General features: G+C 48.1%; 1 protein-coding gene across 16 annotated transcripts in view; it reads right to left on the bottom strand.

The window, feature by feature from the left end:
- Positions 1-7,676: 7,676 nt before the first annotated feature.
- Positions 7,677-18,050, bottom strand: part of RERE (arginine-glutamic acid dipeptide repeats) — a 574,348-nt gene continuing 563,974 nt past the window's right edge. For 12 of the 16 annotated variants that reach the window (XM_007493036.3, XM_056795844.1, XM_056795837.1 and 9 more), the window contains 5 exons: positions 17,638-17,860; positions 16,053-16,776; positions 12,899-13,045; positions 11,397-11,577; positions 7,677-10,648 (listed from right to left, as the gene is read on the bottom strand). In XM_007493036.3, coding sequence (XP_007493098.1) covers positions 10,615-10,648; positions 11,397-11,577; positions 12,899-13,045; positions 16,053-16,776; positions 17,638-17,860 — 1,309 coding nt within the window. In that variant the 3' untranslated portion in view covers positions 7,677-10,614. The remainder of the gene's footprint in view (positions 10,649-11,396; positions 11,578-12,898; positions 13,046-16,052; positions 16,777-17,637; positions 17,861-18,050) is intronic. The other 4 variants (XM_056795845.1, XM_056795842.1, XM_056795841.1 and 1 more) reach the window with 1 other exon arrangement.

Genomic DNA, 18,050 nt, shown 5'->3' with positions numbered 1-18,050 from the left:
GGATATGCCTCAAGAAAGACTGAAGGATGCTCAGGCGGAATTGGGAAAACTTCTCAAGGTATCTGTGGACTATTCCCTCTCAAGTGCTCAGTTTTATAAAATTAGGGGGTTAGACTAGACAACCAGCTCCTTTTCTGGTCCTAAATTCATGATACTATTCTAAGACTTGCTCTAACTTTAGCGAGATAGATTAGGGTTAAAGTATTTCTCACTAATCTCTAGCCAAGACCTTTCCAAATATGGTTGGTTTAATGGGAAGAATGTTTGGTTTGGAGTCCAGGGACTTGGGTTCAAATTCTGCCCTGCTTCTTACCTGTGTGATCTTGAGCAAATCTCTGGACCTCAGTTGTTTGTTTGTTTTTTAAAATCTTACCTTCTGGCTTGGAGTCAATACTGTGAATTGGTTCCAAGGCAGAAGAGTGGTAAGGGCTAGGCAATGGGGGTTAAGTGACTTGCCCAGGGTGACTCAGCTAGGAAGTGTCTGAGGCCAGAATTAAATCCAGGACTTCCCATCTCCAGGCCTGGCTCTCAATCCACTGAGTCACCCAGCTGCCCCCTGGACCCCAGTTTTGCAACCTGTAGAACTGATCTCACTCCAGTCCCTTAGTCCCCACCCGGTGGCCCTGGTTTTCCAACTTTGAGTCTAGCAGTAGATGTCACAGTAATATTCACTGAATGAGGGAAGAGAGGAAGATCCTGGCTGCCAGACTCACGCGAGTCATCTTTCAGTGGCCCAGGCGGGTCTCTAAATCAGTGCTCCTTCGTGGGGAATCCCTTCCCCAGTGAAATCACAGATCTGGTTAAGGGGCTCGGAGCCCAGCTGTTCCAGCGTAACAGACGAAGGAGGCTTTTCCTCTTGTGGTGCTGCCACCCCGTGGGATAGACGGGGATGTGCTGACTCTTGGATTCTCCTCGGCTGGAGGAGGGAGCCGAGATGGGGATCTCTGCCTCGAGGAAAGGCTCGGCGAGCAGCCCGGCTCCTCGGAGGAGGGAAGTGACAGTGCCTCCGCGTCCAGAAGGAGGCCGGCGTTTGTTTGGCTCGGGCCACTTGGTGTGTGAACAAAGCCACTTTCAAATCGGTTTGGGTTTTTTTAAAAATCGAATTGGCTCTGAAATAGCACCTGGCAGCCCTTGCCAGGCAGTTCCGAGCTGGCCGTCAGCCGGCGCCGCTGCTTCATTCAGCCTTTCGGAAGCCCTTCGGTATAAGGCTAAATCCTGGGAATATAAGGAAATGTTCTTCAGGATCTCGCGATGTCTTAGCACAGGAAACAGGAAACGAGCTCTGAGATGGAAATCATAGAGAAAGGGCGTTCCACAAAGGAGGCTTCTAGAAGGTGGGCGGTGGATATGACAGTGGGGGACAGCCAGTAAAAATTACTGGAATGAAGAGGTGGAGGTTTGGTTTGGAGGAAAAGCCAGGAGACCCATTAGGCTAGAAAAGCAGAGTGAATGGGGATGGGAGGGGCAGCGAGAGTAAGAAGTCTGGAAAGGCTGGAGGGGAAGATGTGAAGAGCTTTGAATGCCAAAGAATTTTGTATTTGATGCTGAAGGTAATAGGGAGCCATGGATGACTAGGGCAGAACTGTACTTTAGGAGGATTAATTTGAAAGCTGAGTGAGTGATGGATTGCAGAGGAAAGAGGAAAAGGGACCAAGCAGAAGACTTCTAATAGTCCATGAATGAGGTGAAGAGAGATGATGGATGGACGTGTCAGAGAAAAGAAGGAAGGAAGGCAGTGGGTGCATGAGAGAATTGACAGGCTTTGGTAATAGATTGAGCCTGCAGGTGAGAAAGTGTAGAGTAGAAGGTGATGTGTTTAAGTGGCAAACTTAGAGGTGTAGGAAGATGGTGGTACCCTTGGCAGTAATGGGAAAATTTGGATAAGAGTGTACAGGGAAAGCTAACTAGTTCAGTTCAAGATGTCTAAGGGCATGCTTTTAGAGGTATCTAATAGGCAGTTGGAGATTTGAATACAGAGATCAGAAAGAGGTTAGGGCTGGATCTGTGAATTTGAGCCAGGTACATAGAGATGATGATGAGATCCATGAGAGCTAATGAGATCCCCAAGTGAAGGAATATAGAGGGAGAAGAGAAGGGGACCAGGACATCTCATTATGTGACCTGGATGAAGTTCTGGCAAAGAAGAAATAGTCAGAACCAAGTTAGAGGAGTGTCACAGAAACCTAGAAGGAGGTGGTTATCAGGGAGAAGATAGTGACTGAGAGTGGCAAAAGCTGTAGAGGGGTCAAAGTAGGAGGAAGATTGAAAAAAAGATTTGGCAGTTAAGATGTTCATTAGTGTAGGGAGCAGTTTGAGTGAGTGGTGAGGTCAGAAAATAGACTGTATACAGAGTTAAGAGTGAGAAGAGGGGCAGTGAGGTGGTTCAGTGGATAGAGAGCCAGGCAGGAAAATGTAAGGTCTTGGGTTCAAATCAACTATTTCCAAGCTGTGTGACCCTGGGCAAATCACTTAACCCCAAATGCCTAGCTCTTGCCATTCTTCTGCCTTAAAACTGAAAATCAGTATCAATTCTGAGATAAAAGGTGAGGTTTTTGTTTTTTTTTAAGTGAAAGGAAAGGAAATAAAGGCATCAATTATAGACCACCTTCTCCAGGAGTTTAGCTACCAAAAAAAGAGAAGAGATATGGGACAACATGGGGATGGATGGGTCAGATGAGGGTTTTTTGAGGATGGGGAGATGGAGTCATGTTTGCAGGATAAATAAAGGAGTGGCCAATTGATAAGGAGAGAATGGAGAGACATGAGAGTGAGGATAATAGCACTCTGCTGAAGAAGATGAGATGGAATAGGAAATCTTGTTCATGAAAAGAGGTTTTCCTGGGTGAGAAGGATCAGCTCTTCATGTGAGACAGAGATGAAAGATAATGGGAGAAGGCATATAGATGATGTGAAATGAGAAGAGGGGAGAAGGGGCTCCTGGAGACCTCAATTTCTTCATTGAAATGACCCCAGGCTCTCAGCTTGGGGTGGGGGTGGAGAACCATGGGAGATTTGAAAAGTAATGAAGAGATTTGGAAGAATCACTATGGAGAATGGGATAATGGGTTAATTAGGAAGGTGTAAATGAGCTGCCTTGCAGCAGTGAGGGCCCAGTTTGAAGTTGTTTTTGGTGGGTCCAATTAGCAGAGTTTCATGATTTTCTGTGGTTTCATTTAGCCATATAGGAGTAGTGAAAATAGTGGATGGGGGAAGTGATCCTTGGCCAAGGCTTGGCAGGATGATTGGTGAGAGAGGAGCTCAAGAAGACAGTGTAGAGTAGAACTGATTCACTAAGGGGTCAAGATGGGGGAAAGAGCTAATGCCGGAGTGATTCATTTTGGCTACACACAAATGAGTATATGTACTCTGGCTCCTATCACTCCCTCCATGTTCAAGAATTCCAAAATCTTAACTGGCCTATCCCTCCCTCTGCCTTTCCGCTCATCTGCACTGTGAACTCCAAACCCTTGACCTTTCAGTTCTCTCCCAGGCATCATCATGTTCCTCCCATATTAACCTCTTGGTCAACTAATTCAATTCTATCCTCTTCTTGAGTCTCTGGCTCCCTTATTATTTCTCTGGTCCACGCCTCGTGGTGGAGAAAATCATAAAGCCATTCTGACTGTACTCAATAGAACTTGTTACACAACTTCACCTGGGACCTCACCGCTGCTAGGGATTCTACTCTGCCTCCCTTACCCCCCATTTCTATCCCACTCTTCATAGCAGCTCTCCCAGTTTTTGTTTTTTGATCTCTCCCCAATTCTTTCATGGCTTTCTCTTTCCCTGCCCTCTCAAATGAGAATCATGCTTCATATTTTATAGAAAAAATTAAGGGTATTGGCTGTGAGTTAAATTCTCTTTCCCCTTCTTCCTCCTGCACCACTCAGATGTCACTATCTACTCTACACAAATAGGTGACCTTCCTCCTTACTCCTCCGTCTGCCCCAATTCCACCCCATCTCTTAACAGCTTGCCTTCCCTGTCACCCTGGTCTTTTACATCTTCAGTTGCTGTCTACTGGATCCTTCCCTCCTGTCTATAAACATGCCCATTTTTCTCCATCCTGAAAAAAGCATAACTTGTTCCTTCCATGCCTGAAAATATATCGCCCTTTGTAGCACGTTCTCTCCTCTCTTCCTAACCCTTTACAACCCAGCTTCCAACCTCAACGTTCTACTGAAATGGCTCTCCAAAGCTGCACATCTCTTAGTTGCCCAATTCAGTGGGCTTTTCTCTACCGTCATTTCTCCTGACCTCTGTAGCTGACTATTCATCGAGCTCTCCTCCTTGATACTCTCTTCTCTCTGGGTTTTCAGGACGCCCCTCTCATTGGTACCTTCTCTGTGGCTCACCAGTTTCCTCCAAACCATATCCACTCCCACAGGAGCCTTGCTCTGGTTCTGGGGCTCTCTTCTCTTCTCCTTCTAAACCACTTGGTGATTTCCTCCTTTCTCATGGACTTAATTGCCATCGCTATTGATTCTCAAATCTATCCTACACTTAACTTCTCTGCTGAGCTCCAATCTTGCATCTAGACATCTTAAACTCAATGCGTCTGAAACTGAACTCCTTCCCCCCTAAGTCCTCCCTCCATTCTTCTTTTACAGTAGAGGGCAAACGCCTCTTAATCCTCAGTTTCCCAGCCATTCCTGTTGCCTGTTGCTTGTTGCCAATGCCTATTTCCTTTGTGCTCTGCAAAATAAATAAAAATAATTAATAAAATTTAAAAATAATTTAATATGGGGGCATCTGGGTAGCTCAGTGGATTGAGAGCCAGGCCCAGAGATGGGAGGTCCTGGGTTCAAATCTGACCTCAGACACTTCCCAGCTGTGTGACCCTGGGCAAGTCACTTGACCCCCATTGCCCAGCCCTTACCACTCTTCTGCCTTGGAGCCAATACACAGTATTGCCTCCAAGTCGGAAGGGTTTAAAAAAAATTTTTAATAAAAAAAATTTTAAATGTTTGGAGTTCAAAGCCCTTCACAACCCAGTCCCCACCTTTCCATTCTTTTCAAATTTCCCCTCTCAGTCTTACTTGACTCTTCTAATGACCCCGGCCTTCCGAGCTCCCCACCCCCATCCTACTCAGCCCTGGGCATTTTCTCTGGCCCTTCCCCTTGCCTGGAATGTTCTCTCCTCCTCTTCTTTTCCTCCTGGACTTCTTGACTTCTAAAATCTCATTTTTGACAGGAAGCTTTCTCACACCTCTCTTAATTCTAGCACAAGTTGATATGGCCTGTTCCTATTCAAGGGAGAACTGTTATTTGTGTTGGGAGAAAGCAACAGTGACTTGAGAAAAGTGCCAACCAAGCCTTGGCATGTGAAATTCCTTCCTTGATGACAGTATAAGAGACTTGCTTGAAGGCCTTGGGACACAAGGGCAATTGATATCAGCATTAGTCCGAGGTGGCATGGTGTGCTGGCTCAAGACTGGGTCCAAATCCCAACTGGAGCACTAGCCTGGCGATTCTGGGCAGAGCGCAGTATCTTTGTCCTCAAGGCACTTTTAGAAGACGTCTTGTCCAAGCCCCACATTTTACAGATGAGCCTATGGAAAGTCACAGACAATGCTGAGACTAGAAGGCAGGCCCACTCTCATTGCGAGTTCTGCTCAATCTGCCAAGTCAAAGTCATCTCTGGAGGCAGTTCCCATTGCTTTTTGGGTATATCTATATTCAGGAAGTCCTTTGTCCTTGGCATCCCTACATCTGAGCAAAGGGGCTTTTCTGTAATAAAAGGGGGGTGAAGGGGCACAGACTGCATTTGGTGGATGATCAAGTTCATGCCGAATCCTGAAATAGCCATTTGAGCGACGAAGTCATAGGGGAAAAAACCACACAGAAATGAAGTTAGAAACAGGCACCTTTTCAACATTCAAATGACAAGGAGTAGACACAGGCAGGCTGTACCATATTGCTTTTGTACAAAAACACTGTAAAAACAAAACAGTTGGGTTCAAGGACTTAGAGCTGGTTAGTGCAAGATCTTCTGAGATGTCTGTCACTTTTTTTTCTGGATGTACAAAATTCACATGTCCAGAGTAGGAAAACCAAGTGAATACTTTGGGGTTCTTGGCTATGATTCAGAAAATATTTTATCAAACGATGCTACTTGTTTTAAAAAACCAAACCAAACCACAGTGATCTATGAAGACAAGTGCCATCAGGTTTGGGTATCTAGTGTGCCCACTGAGGAATGGAGGGGATGTTTAGTGTGGGAAGAGGCGAGAGGGATCCGTCCGGTTCTGTCAGGGGAGTGGAGTGGGACAAAATCAGGTTCAATATGAAGAAATCCATTCTAACAGTCACCCCCATTCAAAACTAATCTGGTGCGATGTCTCGGGAGTCAAGTGAATTTCCCCTCACTTGATGCCTTGAAGTAGCGGCCAAGCTGGTCATGATGGTTCATGCTTGTCATCTGAGTTACCTGGAATCTGGAATTCTAAGAGGCCTCGGGCCAAGCTTACTGGGTGCCTGTGCGATGTATGGCATCAACAGTAGGTCCCCGGGAATAGAGACTGATGGGTTGCCAAAAGAAGGGTGAACCCGAGCAGATACCAGCTCCCTTGCCTATCAGCAGTGTGACGGACCTGGGAGGACCCACTGTAATTCCAGCCTTGGTAAAATGGCTTGAAACGACAACAATGATCACTTGTGGGAGGGCAAGGCAGGGGGTGCATCACACGGGGCAGGTGTCCCCTGCTGCCCTCCTGTGGTTGTTTTCACGTTTTTACTGGGCGACCTACTATCATTTGTATTTAGAAGGCTTCACTGGGTACAAAAAGCTGACTATGGCCCCCCTCCTCAATCCCAGGCCAAAGCTAAGGGGAAAATGCCCGTGAAAGTTAGGGAGTGGTCTGAAAGGCAGGCAGAGGAGGAGGAAAGGAGAAGAGAAAAAACAAATTTAAAAGTTGGGAGTCACAGGCTGGAATTAGTCGTGGCTTGTAAGCCTACACGATAAAGGGTAGTTTGGTGAAGTCAGGAGTCACAGTATATCTACATTTCTGGCAGAGAACCAAGTTACAGGGTCCTGAAGGGGAAAGTAGGGGCACAGCCCTGCTCTTTGCTTTATAGATCCTCAAAGTAAATCCCTCCCTGGCTCAAAGGCCCTCGAAAAACTCCCTACATCAGGCGTTCTTCACCTTCTGGGTGGTGAAACTGCCTCTTTCGGCAGCCATGGGAATTCTGGTCTCCTCAGAATAATGTTTTTAAGTGCATAAAATAACCGAGTGCTACAAGGCAAGCAATTATGCTGAAAGCTGTGAAAATATTTTTAAAAATTCTGCTCTACAGGTAAACAAGTACATGTAGATATAGTCATCAGGCGAATGTATTGGGGATAGAAATCAAGAGCTTGTTTTAAGAGAGCGGACTCTCTTTTTTTGACCAGGGACTAAAAACAGAATATGGTCCCAACCCCAAAGCTCTCCCTTCTCTCGAAGCTTTGGCTCCTGGGGTGCCTGCCGCTCTTTCCCCCCTCTCCTAAAGGAGATGGCCCCTTTCCCAAACTGAGCAGATGGAAAGCGAGCAGGTTAAAAGCAGGAATAGCAGCAGGGTGATGAGAACCACTCTGCGGAGGCAGCTTGTTTTCCCATCTCACAGCCTCCCCGACCTTTGCACAGCTCCCCACCCACCCCCAGTAAAGAGACACATTCCACTGGCCAATGCCTGGATTCTGTAGTGTAGCTTGGTTTTATTTGTCCACAAATATTTCAAAAAAATTACAAAATACTCAAATGGAGAGAACACAGAAGTCACGATTTCTGGGTTTCTACTCTGTTTACACTGTGTTATCTCATGGCAAACTACTCATATGTACATTAAGCTTCCAGATATATATAAATGTAGCAAATCAGAGTGGACACTGCATGTGAGGTCGCAAAACAAGAAGCTCGACCTTGACGACATTGAACAAGATACGTTTGAAACACAAAACAAAAACGAAACAAAAAACAAACTTCAACTGAAAAGAGGGCGAATGAATCCCAAAGGAAAGCATGTGTCTGGGTCACTGCAAAAGGGCGTCCAACACACCAAGATGGTTCCTGGAAGCCATCATCAAGAAACCATAGTTAATGAGCTGATTTATTAGAATAAATCTCAATGCTTCACCTTGGGATGCTGAGGACACAGGTTCCGACACAATTAATAAAATGCTGAATTGCAAAAGGAAAACTCATGACATCTATTAAAAAAAAAAAGATTAAAAACCACTGAACTCTCTTTTCTTTGGGAGATTGGGAAAGAGTGGATGGGGGTGGGGGTGAGGGAGCAGAATTAATTTAACAGTCACCATCTTAGATCCCAAAGGAAAAAAAGACACGTGAAATGAGGGATGGAAGAGGCGGCAGTCCAGTGTTCTTCATTCCCCCTACATTTTGAGGTGGACTTGCTCGTGCACAGCAGGACAAGACATTGTGATATCACCATCAGATTAGCTTTCAAAGGCCCTGTCCCTAACTGGCCACTTCTGAATGTGAATGAGTTAGCCAAGGAACCTCTACCATTAAGCAGCTGGGGGTTAAGGCAGGCATGGAATGAGAGAAAAGAAAAGCAAAAAACTTGTTGAACAGAAACAACCTATTAAGCCCAATTGAAATGCAGGCTTTAAACATCTGGATATAAAGAAACTGGAATTGCCCCTGATGCAGGTTTTAATCCAGAACTGAAGTGGAGGTAATAACTCTACCCAATAGCGCTACTGGTTTCTGCAACAGAACACTGGTTTCTTTTCCTGCTGGGCACAGTGGCCTAAGCACTGGGCATGTCGTGTATTCCTAAAAAGCCTGAATGATTAACTCCAAGTTCATCTACCATGGTCCAAGAGAGTCTTATGACATGACCACCACATAGAACAGTTTAAACGGCAGAGATATAGCCCTCAAGAGTTTGAGAGAAAAAGAACGGAACAAGTTTTGCACCAATGGAAAACATGGCCAACAGAAGCAAACATCCCCTGAACTTGCCCAACCCTTGACTTCAGTCAAAGTGCATTGTGTGAGCAAAATAACACAAATGGAGGGAGGTGATCCTAGATAGCTTTACTTCAGACAACTGGATCCCCTGAACATTCGATGGCCCAGTGATAAAAGATGAGCCACAAATGGCTCTCCAAGTCTGATCTGGGTAGCTGCTCTTTGAGTCAAAAATACAATGTTGCCCCCATCTATTTATCTTATTAAATCCAAGGTCCTGATCCACCCAAATGTCGTCCACACCTATGGCAATAATATTCCCAAGGAATGTGGGAGTGGCAATTTAGGTCTATCCTTTAAAATCCCAATGTCTTAGCATTTTAATTATGTACTCTTTCTTAAAAAACAAACAAATAACAAAACAAAAAACCCAGAATCAAATGCACAGCCTATCTTTCAAATATTAAGTTGTCTGAATAATACGTGTGTGTGTATATATAAAGACACACACACATATATATTTGGATTATATATGTACACACACACACACACACACACACATAGCATACACATACAAATTTTTTTTGGTACCAAATCCCACATTGTCTGAAATTTTAAGGGAAAGTCCTAGAAAAATTAGTTCATTTACCATAACAATCAAAATGTGTGCTAAGTTTTTGTACCCATATATCTTATCCCTCAAAGAAAGACAAATAACCATTAACATCAAGGCAAACAAAGTAGATTTGATTCCTGCATTTCTGTTGCAAAGGGAAGAGGTTCATTCAGTGGATGTCTGCATCATTGGCCAAGCACACTTCCAAAACAAAACAAAACAAAAACAAAATGACAATCAAGGAAAAACATGGAGAAACAGCTTGTAACGTTATCCCTGCAAACCCTGTGATGCTCACTGCTGCCATCAAATCAAATTCCAAGCTTTTTCCCTTTTTAAATTAGTAACACCCATCTCTTCCCTTTAATTAAAGGGATAATTTTATATATATATATTTTTTTTATTAAAAAATCAACTCTTGTTAATAGCTGGTAGGAATTCACGATTAGTGACGTGGCTGGAAAAAAATATATCAGAATAGTAGTTTGTGGAAGAAAAAAACGGTTGTTTCTGTTTTAAAATTATTATATTTACAGACTTAAAAAGCCATGCTGCAGAACTGAGCTCTCTGTCAAATTATGAAGATTTCCTACAATGTATTAAAATAAAAGTAGATTTTTATTATAGTTCTTGGGTTCCAAACTCATATGCTACCACCTATCTGCAATCCTGGTGTTTTCTATTTGTTTTTTGTTTTTAAAGAATATGTCTTAACTGTCTCCGCACGCACAGTGATGGGTGTGAGCTGGATCTAGCACCTACTGTGAAGTTAAGGAAGAAAAAGAAAACATGAAACCAAACGCCAAGATTGCAGGCAAGTTTTCTGAACGTTCCGCCTAGTCCAGGCCTCACTAAGCTCCCGAGGAGGCTGTCATGCAGGGAGACCTGAATCAGCCCGGAGGCATCCTCTCTACCAATGAACATTAGTATGCTGAAAAGTCTTCAGTTGCGGGTTTTTTTAAATAGATAAAGAAATCTTCAGAAGATATTCTCTTTGCTTTTGCAGCTCCTATTGTATGTAAAAAATCCCATCTCTTCCCCCATCACCTGGGGTTTCCGCTGTTACAAATAAATAACTTCTTATAACTGCTTGTCACCTTCTTTCTTCAGCCGACTAAAAGGGAAAGAGGAGAATATCTTAGCCTTTGGCCTAGGCAGGCTACATGACAACCTTACAAGAGAATGGACTTGGCCTGGAGGTGAGAGTCCCCGACTTCTTCAGCACAGAAAACCCCAGACCAGTGATGGTGAACCTTTTAGGCAGCAGAGTGCCAGACCCCACCCCACATGGGGAAGGGAGGAAGTGCTCCCATTGGCTGTTGGGCAGAGGGGGGTGGGTGAAGTGAGGAATGTCCTCAGGTACATGGAGAGGGGAGGGGAGCAGCTCCACCTAAGTCCCTCTGCCTTGGGGGGCGGAGGGGGCCCCACAGCGAGCACTCTGCATGCGTGCCAGCTTTGGCACCTGTGCCATAGGCTCACCATCACTACCCCAGACCTTTCTTGGGTGAACCTTGAAGCACTTGGCAGTGCCCATTTAACACAAGCGTAAGGTCAGGCAGACACAATCTCCCATCGGGTCAATAAGCAGCATTAATACCATGCAAGTCAATACAGTGCAGCAGGGAATGAGGGGATCCATGAATCATTTAGAAACAGAAGATCCCTTTTTAATTAAGACAACAGGAACCGAATACAGCTTAGTATAGGGCTTGGGTAGGGGAAATCCTGGGTGCTGTTCAAAGCCAGGAAAGGCGCTGGCAGCAGCATTTGGCTGGGCCAGCTCTAGGACATAGGACTGCGGGAAGCAGCCGCTTTGACATTACGGAGGTCTGTACTCCCGAGGGCCCAGTTACCTTCCTCACCTGTAATAATCTTCCTGACTTGGCAAATGCCCGCCATGCATGTGGGGGTGCCCATGCAGCCACTGCTGCTCCATCGCCAATCTCTGCAGCTCGGCAGACTGAGCGTGCATGGCCTGTAGCTGGTGGGCTGCTGACATTGGAGGCGGGATGGCACCAGGCAGGTCTCGGGGATATGGGGTACCTGCCACAGAAGGACAGTGAGTTACTTCTCTAAAAAAGAAAATCTTCCTCATTCTACATTTTTGTGCCAGCACGGTGTGTGGCTCAGTTAACAAATGCCTGTTGACTATTATCTGAGAGGTGAAATGGTCAGTGGAAATTAAACCACTGTTGCTTTAACAGTTAAGACTATTAAGGTTTTCATAACACTTACTATGTGCCAGGCATTATGCCAAGTGCTGGGGATTTTAAAAAAGGGAGGGGGATGGGAAGAGGGGGACAGACAGCAAAAAATGTCCCTGTTCTCAAAGAGCCGCAATCTAACGAGGGAGACAATAAAAACAAGTCTATACAAGAGAAATAGGAGGCAAGTACAGAGGGAAGGTATTCGCATGAAAAGGACAGCAAAGACTTATTCCAGAAGGTGGGATCTGAGCGGAGATGAGGAGGAAGCCACAGAAGACAGAAGATGTTGATAAAGAGGATGAGAATTCCAGGCACGGCTCCGGGTCACAGAGTACATGGGAAGAAGGTGTGGGAGGACTGGAAAACAAGGAAGGCAGGCGCCAGATCACGAAGGGATTTAAAACCCAAAGAGGATTTAGATTTAATATTTAATCCTAGAGGCAAAAGGGAGCCAGGGAAATGGAACAAAGAGGGCTGTGACGCGGTTAGACCTGCACTCGACACCCGTCCATTTGGAGAAGGGTTTAAGGCAAGGAGGCCCACAGTGAGACCATCCCTGAGGCGGGGAAGGTCTGTACCAGAGCGGTAGAAAGGAGGCCTAACAAGGGAGGTTAGGATGGTAGAGATGCAGGAGGAGTGAGAGAAAGTGAGGACGGGGTCAGTGACATGAAGGGGATAATTCTGGGTGGCTGGGAAGATGGTGGCCTCCTCATAACCGGGAAGTTCGGAGGAAAGGAAGGCTTGGATTGAAAGAGAATGAATTCAGGGAGAGTCAAGATCCTGACTAGTCCAAAAGGCCTGGGGGCCGGAGTAATCCGAGAATGATCTGCAGAGATGATGGGTTCCGCAGAACCGATGAGATCACGAAACGAAATGGGAGGAGCCAGGAGAGGATTTTCAAGGCTTCTTGGGAAGAGGCCAGACCACCTTCTTCAGGCCCTGCAGAAAGGCCTCGTCCAAGACCATCCCACCTCCTTACTAAGGCTGGAGGAGGGCCTTCTGGGCCCCTGCGAGATGGGGGAAGGGAGGAGCCCCAGATCAGTCCCGAGGCAGAGCGCGGGCCTCAGGTTCATCGAACGGCCCCACGTGTGCCCGGCCTATCAGGAGGGCGATCTCTGAAAGGCCCACTGCCAACGCGCACACATGAGAATTCTCACCGAAAACTGGATGGCGAAGCATCTCATGCTCATGGGGTGGCTGTCCAAGCAGAGGGTTGGGGAGGGTGCCAGGGGGATAAGGGAACCGGGCCAGATGAGGGCCAGCTGCCAGGGGATCTACCAGTGGGTGCACGGGACCTGCTGAACCTGGAAAATGGAGAAAAACCAGAAGGAAATAGGTCTTATTAGCACTGAAACTTCGCCAGCATTGGTTACAGTTACTCTTAGGAGACATGGTAACGAGAGCATCGCACCACCTAGCCTTCTGTTCCAAGCTCCAGGTAGGCCCCTCTAAAACCACTCCTGGTCCCCCCAGTTTGAAGTGACACGCTCCGCCCAACAGTCTTAACTGTTAAAGTAACAATCCCTAAGCTTTAAGTTCATTCGGAGAAGAGAATTACGTAGGAGGGCTGTGGGAGCTGCAGGAAGGCAAACAGGTTCCCCCGGGGTCCAGGCCCGTCCCGTCCTACGGAAGGGTCAAGCCCATGAGAAGCGGCCTCCAAGCGGTCAGCCCGCGCCAGCTCCCTCCCTGCTCAGGTGCTGCCTAGCCCCGGCCGGCCTCTGCCTGGCACCGCACCAGAAGGCCCCGTGGCCTCTCGTGTGAATCTCGTCTGGCTGCGCTCTTCTTCCCAGGGTACTCTACTGATGGGGACTCTGCGGCACGTGCCAGGGCCAGAATGTTCGACTTCCCAGGCCCTGACCAGCACTGACCCTGCTGCCTCTCCCCCTTTCCAGCGAACCCCGTAAAGACACACCGGAGCTCGGCAAACAGCACGGCCCCCTGCCCTGTGCCCCGCAGAGTTGCTCCTTTCGGTCCTGCGAGTCCCGGTGGGCTGGCTCTCCTGTCCCTCTTCTTCCCACCACTGTGCACTGCTCTAAGCTAAGCGCCAACGTCCTGGCACGCATTTCTAGGGGACTGTTTGGCTGAAGTTTCCCGGAGCTCAATTATCATCTACACATCCCACCTGGATCTCTGACTACTGACTCCTCCACGATACCCGACCTTGCCCTTACAGCTCCCAGTGCCATCTCCAACAGCTCCGAGCGGGGCCCAAGGGAGGCACCGGAGTCAGAGCGGGGCGACAGCCCCCTCCCAGGAACGTGGCCGCCAAGGGGACGCCGGCAGGCGGGGTCACAGGTAGCTCTGCCGGGCCTGCCAACATCTGGCTGCCACGCGGAGCTAAGAACATCTCCCTCACTGGGGCCGAGGGGTTGGAAACCCTGCAAGGCCAGGTCAGGGCACCCCCGGAGGCAGGGACAGCAGCCCAAATTTCACACTCCTCCCCATTCAGCATGAGGCCAGTTTGTGCTTGCAATCCTCTCAAACCTTCCAAATGGTCACAAGGCTCAAAGGACTATATATTCTACGGGATTCCTGGCACCAGTACTGTTGGACTGCATGGGATGATGTCTTCATTTAGATTTTCACTAAAGAAGAAGTTACGATCTGAAGGATCCCAAACTAGTCTAGCTTTTGTTCATCAGCACACGCCCTTTAATACTTCCAGCGGGGCCTCTGTTTTTCTAGAAGTTTCTTAAATTGGGGTTTTTGAACTTTAAAAAGTTGGAAGGGATTTTAGAGACATCTAATCCAGATTCATTTCACAGATAAGGAATTTCAGGATCACAAAGGTAACTCATTCAATGAGGCTGAGTGGGGGAATGCCTTAGTGCAGAGTCCTGGGCCAAAAGTCAGAAAGACCTGAGTTCAAATTTGTTCTCAAACACTTCTTAGCTATATGACTTTGGGTAAGTCATTCACCCTGTCTGCTTCAGTCTCTGGCACTTATCTCACAGTCATTTGAAGGATCTGATGACAATTTTAAAAGACTTAGCACAGTGCCTGGCACATGATAGGTGCTCTATACATGTTTATTAAATATACATGAAATTTTAAATATAAATGTTGATGCAAGTGAAGTGGTGCAAGGACCCAAAATAACCAGATTCTGAGTTTTGAGACTCTTACTCAAGACTGTCTGGTTGCAAAGGGAGCAGCAACAACAGATTTTTCCTTAAGATCAACAAGGGAGTCAAGAGGCAAAGCCCTTTTTTATATCTCTTTTTCTGTCTCAAAGGCCAAAGATTAGGAATTGGGGATAGAGAAGACTCTGCAATGACAAATTTAAGAGCACTGTAATTTAGAAAATTATATGTATGCATTCCAATCACCTATTCAGACATAATTTGTCTCCCCAAAAGACACCCCCTGAGGCTGGAGAACATGGAACCCTGGGGCTCTGTAAGTCTGTGTATTAAATAAAAAATATAGTCTTTAAAGTAAAGGTAAAAATTGGGCAATAATGCAAAACTACTAAGAAAAACGGGCAGCTAGGTAGCACAGTGGACAGAGTGCCAGGCCTAGAGTTAGGAGGACCTGGGTTCAAATTTGGCCTCATACACTTCCTACCTGTGTAACCGTGGACAAGTCACTTAACCCCCTTTGCTTAGAGTTGTTACTTAGACAGAAAGTGTTTAAATAAAAATTAGAAAAGCAGATGTCAGTGTTAAGAAAGCCTCTGCTCGTTAATATGGGCCTGTTCTCTTCAGTGTACTCCATCAAAAAAAAGGAGCTATTTCAGTGGGAAAACATCAATCCTGGCTTCACATGAGTGACCCTGGTAGGCTCTCTATCCAGCGCTTAAAGGCTCTCAGTTGAGAGGAGCTCCACAAGTCATCTTTTCTCATCAACAGCTAAAAAAGAATCCCCGTTATGTGGCTGCCACAAGTTGGCCGTCCAGCTCGTGGCCACACTGCTGGGGCAGCTTCTTCCCCTTTGGCATCACTCTTATCTTTCCCAAGGGTGGCTCTTAGACAGAGCCCCAGGGGGCTTCTTGACCACTCGCAGCCAGTGCTCCTCATTCTATTCCAAGTCTAATTTTTCTTCCATTTAACAATCCTGGAAGTGAATTCTAATATAGGTCTGTCTCCTTCTCCCTCCTCCAAGGCTTCCCTTCTGCAGGTGAAGCATCCCCAGGCCCCTAGGGGAGAGGGCGAGGGCAAAGGCCTTCAGAGCACTGGCTGCTTTCTCCTTCTAGCCCCCAGCTTCCCTGGGGAGGATGCACTGTTCCAGCAGGCCCGGCGAGGGTGAGCGCCCAAAGGCACTCTGGAGACGTGGAAGGCTTTCCCCACCCTGTGTGCCCCAGAGGCTCACCCTGATGTAAAGGATCCTGCTGATGGAGATGAAGATGTGAGTGTATGTGTGAGTGCTGGTGGTGATGGGGCGTCACATTAAACATCTGCAGCCGGGCCAGGGGATCGTTAGTCAGGGAGGCCATTCGCTCAGCATGGATTCTCTCGGCCGCCAGTCTATCAGGATAGCTCATTTCAGGCCGCAGTTGGGGACCAGCCAGGGCGAGTCTCTCCCTCTCCAGGGGGTTCAGCCCCGGGTGGAAGGAAGCAAAAGGGTGAGGTCCTGCAGTAGGAGGTATCGTGAGGGCACCGTGCCGAGCAAAGTGCTCCATAGGGTTGGTGGCTGGGTGCAGGGCATCCAGCTCGGGGGGCTTCACCTCAAAGCCCGGCTTCATCCTCTCCCGGAGCTCCCGCTCCCGGATCTCCCGCTCCCGGATCTCCCGCTCTCGGAGCTCCCGCTCCCGGATGGTGGGATCCACGTTGTAGAGGCCGGGCATGTGATAGGCCAGGAGGGGATCCGTGGGGTTGAGGGGAACAAAGAAAGGGTGGTTGCGGTTGGTGGGTGACATCACGTGGGGTCGAGCGTATTCACTAAGAGTCCGAAGTGCAGGTGTGTCGGGCCCAATGTACGGTGGGACAGCAGCAATGGTGGTCGGAGGGGGCTCAAAGGAGGGCCGCATATGGGCCGGGCCACTGAGCTGAGAGTCACTGAGCCGGCTTTCATGCGAGGAGCTGGATGCCTTCTGCTACAGGAAAAGAGAGGAAGTGAATTGACACAAAAAGGGAACGCGCACTCCATAAGGGCAACCAGGGAGCACAACGTGGCCCTCAAACCGGTGACCTCCCCTCCCTGGTGTGGGAGCTTCTCGGCAAGCCTCACAGACAGTGGGCAAGACATTTCCCAGGGGCCAGGGCAGAGCAGGGAGAACCCAAGCCTGGACCTCTGAGCCTGTCCCACTGGTGGAAAGGAGCAGGAGCGCCCCCACCCTCCCAGCCCTGGTCTTCAGAGGGCCCAGCCGGAAGCAGACGAGCAGCTCTGACCCAGGCTACTGTGCTCCTGCCACCGCCCCCAGCACCACGCTACCAACTACGGCAGAAGCCATCTGAAAGTAGCCTGGAAGCAGGTGGGACAGATGACTTCTGGGTCCTCCCCCAACAGTCCTCGGGTCTGAGAAGCACTGTCATTGAGGCACGTGGCTTAGCTGATCCCATCGAAGCTTCCCGGTACTCCTGGGTCAGAGGTGCTCCCACCTGCGATTTTCACTTAAATGGCTCGTGTCCATCACCACCTACCCAGAAGGCATCGGAAGCGGAGCTCCCTGACTGTCAGGGAATTCTGGGCACTGAGCTACCCGGGTCTGGAAGGTGGGCAGCCTCTGGGACGTGAGCCAGCCACGCTAGTAGTTATCGAACCGCAGGGAAAGAGGGGACGCCCGCCCTACGTCGAGCCCCTGGATCGGAGCTTTGGCAGCGGTGGAATCGTTCTGGTGCTGGTGGACCCGTTTCAGCTAGTGTGTGTGAAGTCAAAAGCTTCTCACGTCCGGCTGCCTGTGACGGGCCAGCCGGGGACATCTCGGCTAACGCTTCTCTGGCGGACAAAGACTTACCGAGGCTCGCTCGGCTTCTCGTTCGCGCTCCCGTTCGCGCTCTCTCTCCTTTTCTTTCTCCTTTTCTCGTTCTCTCTCTTCTCGTGCCTTCTGCTCTGCCTCTCGTTTGGCCTTTTCAATCGCCTCCTCCCTCTTCTTGGCAAGTTTGGACCCCGAGAGGGGCATGAAGTAAAGGTCAGTTCGTGCACATGAGTTGTAGCCCCGGTCCAAGTGTTTGTAGAATCTGAAAGGGACCACAGACTCCTTACTGAGAATTACAGAATCCTCTGGGAAGAGGGACCAGCTAAAAGCCCTTTCCTGGATTCGGGGCAGGATCAGATCTCATTAAGAAAGCTAATCTGCCCTCCTGGTCTCAGGCCATCTAAGGAGCCATGACATCCGTCCCTGCGGAGCGGAGCTCTGGCCGGCTCCCC

The sequence above is a fragment of the Monodelphis domestica genome, chromosome 4 (assembly GCF_027887165.1).
Source record: "Monodelphis domestica isolate mMonDom1 chromosome 4, mMonDom1.pri, whole genome shotgun sequence".
In the NCBI taxonomy this organism is placed as follows: domain Eukaryota; kingdom Metazoa; phylum Chordata; class Mammalia; order Didelphimorphia; family Didelphidae; genus Monodelphis; species Monodelphis domestica.
Note: the sequence above shows the minus strand (reverse complement) of the source record. Positions and strands in the feature narration are given on the sequence as shown.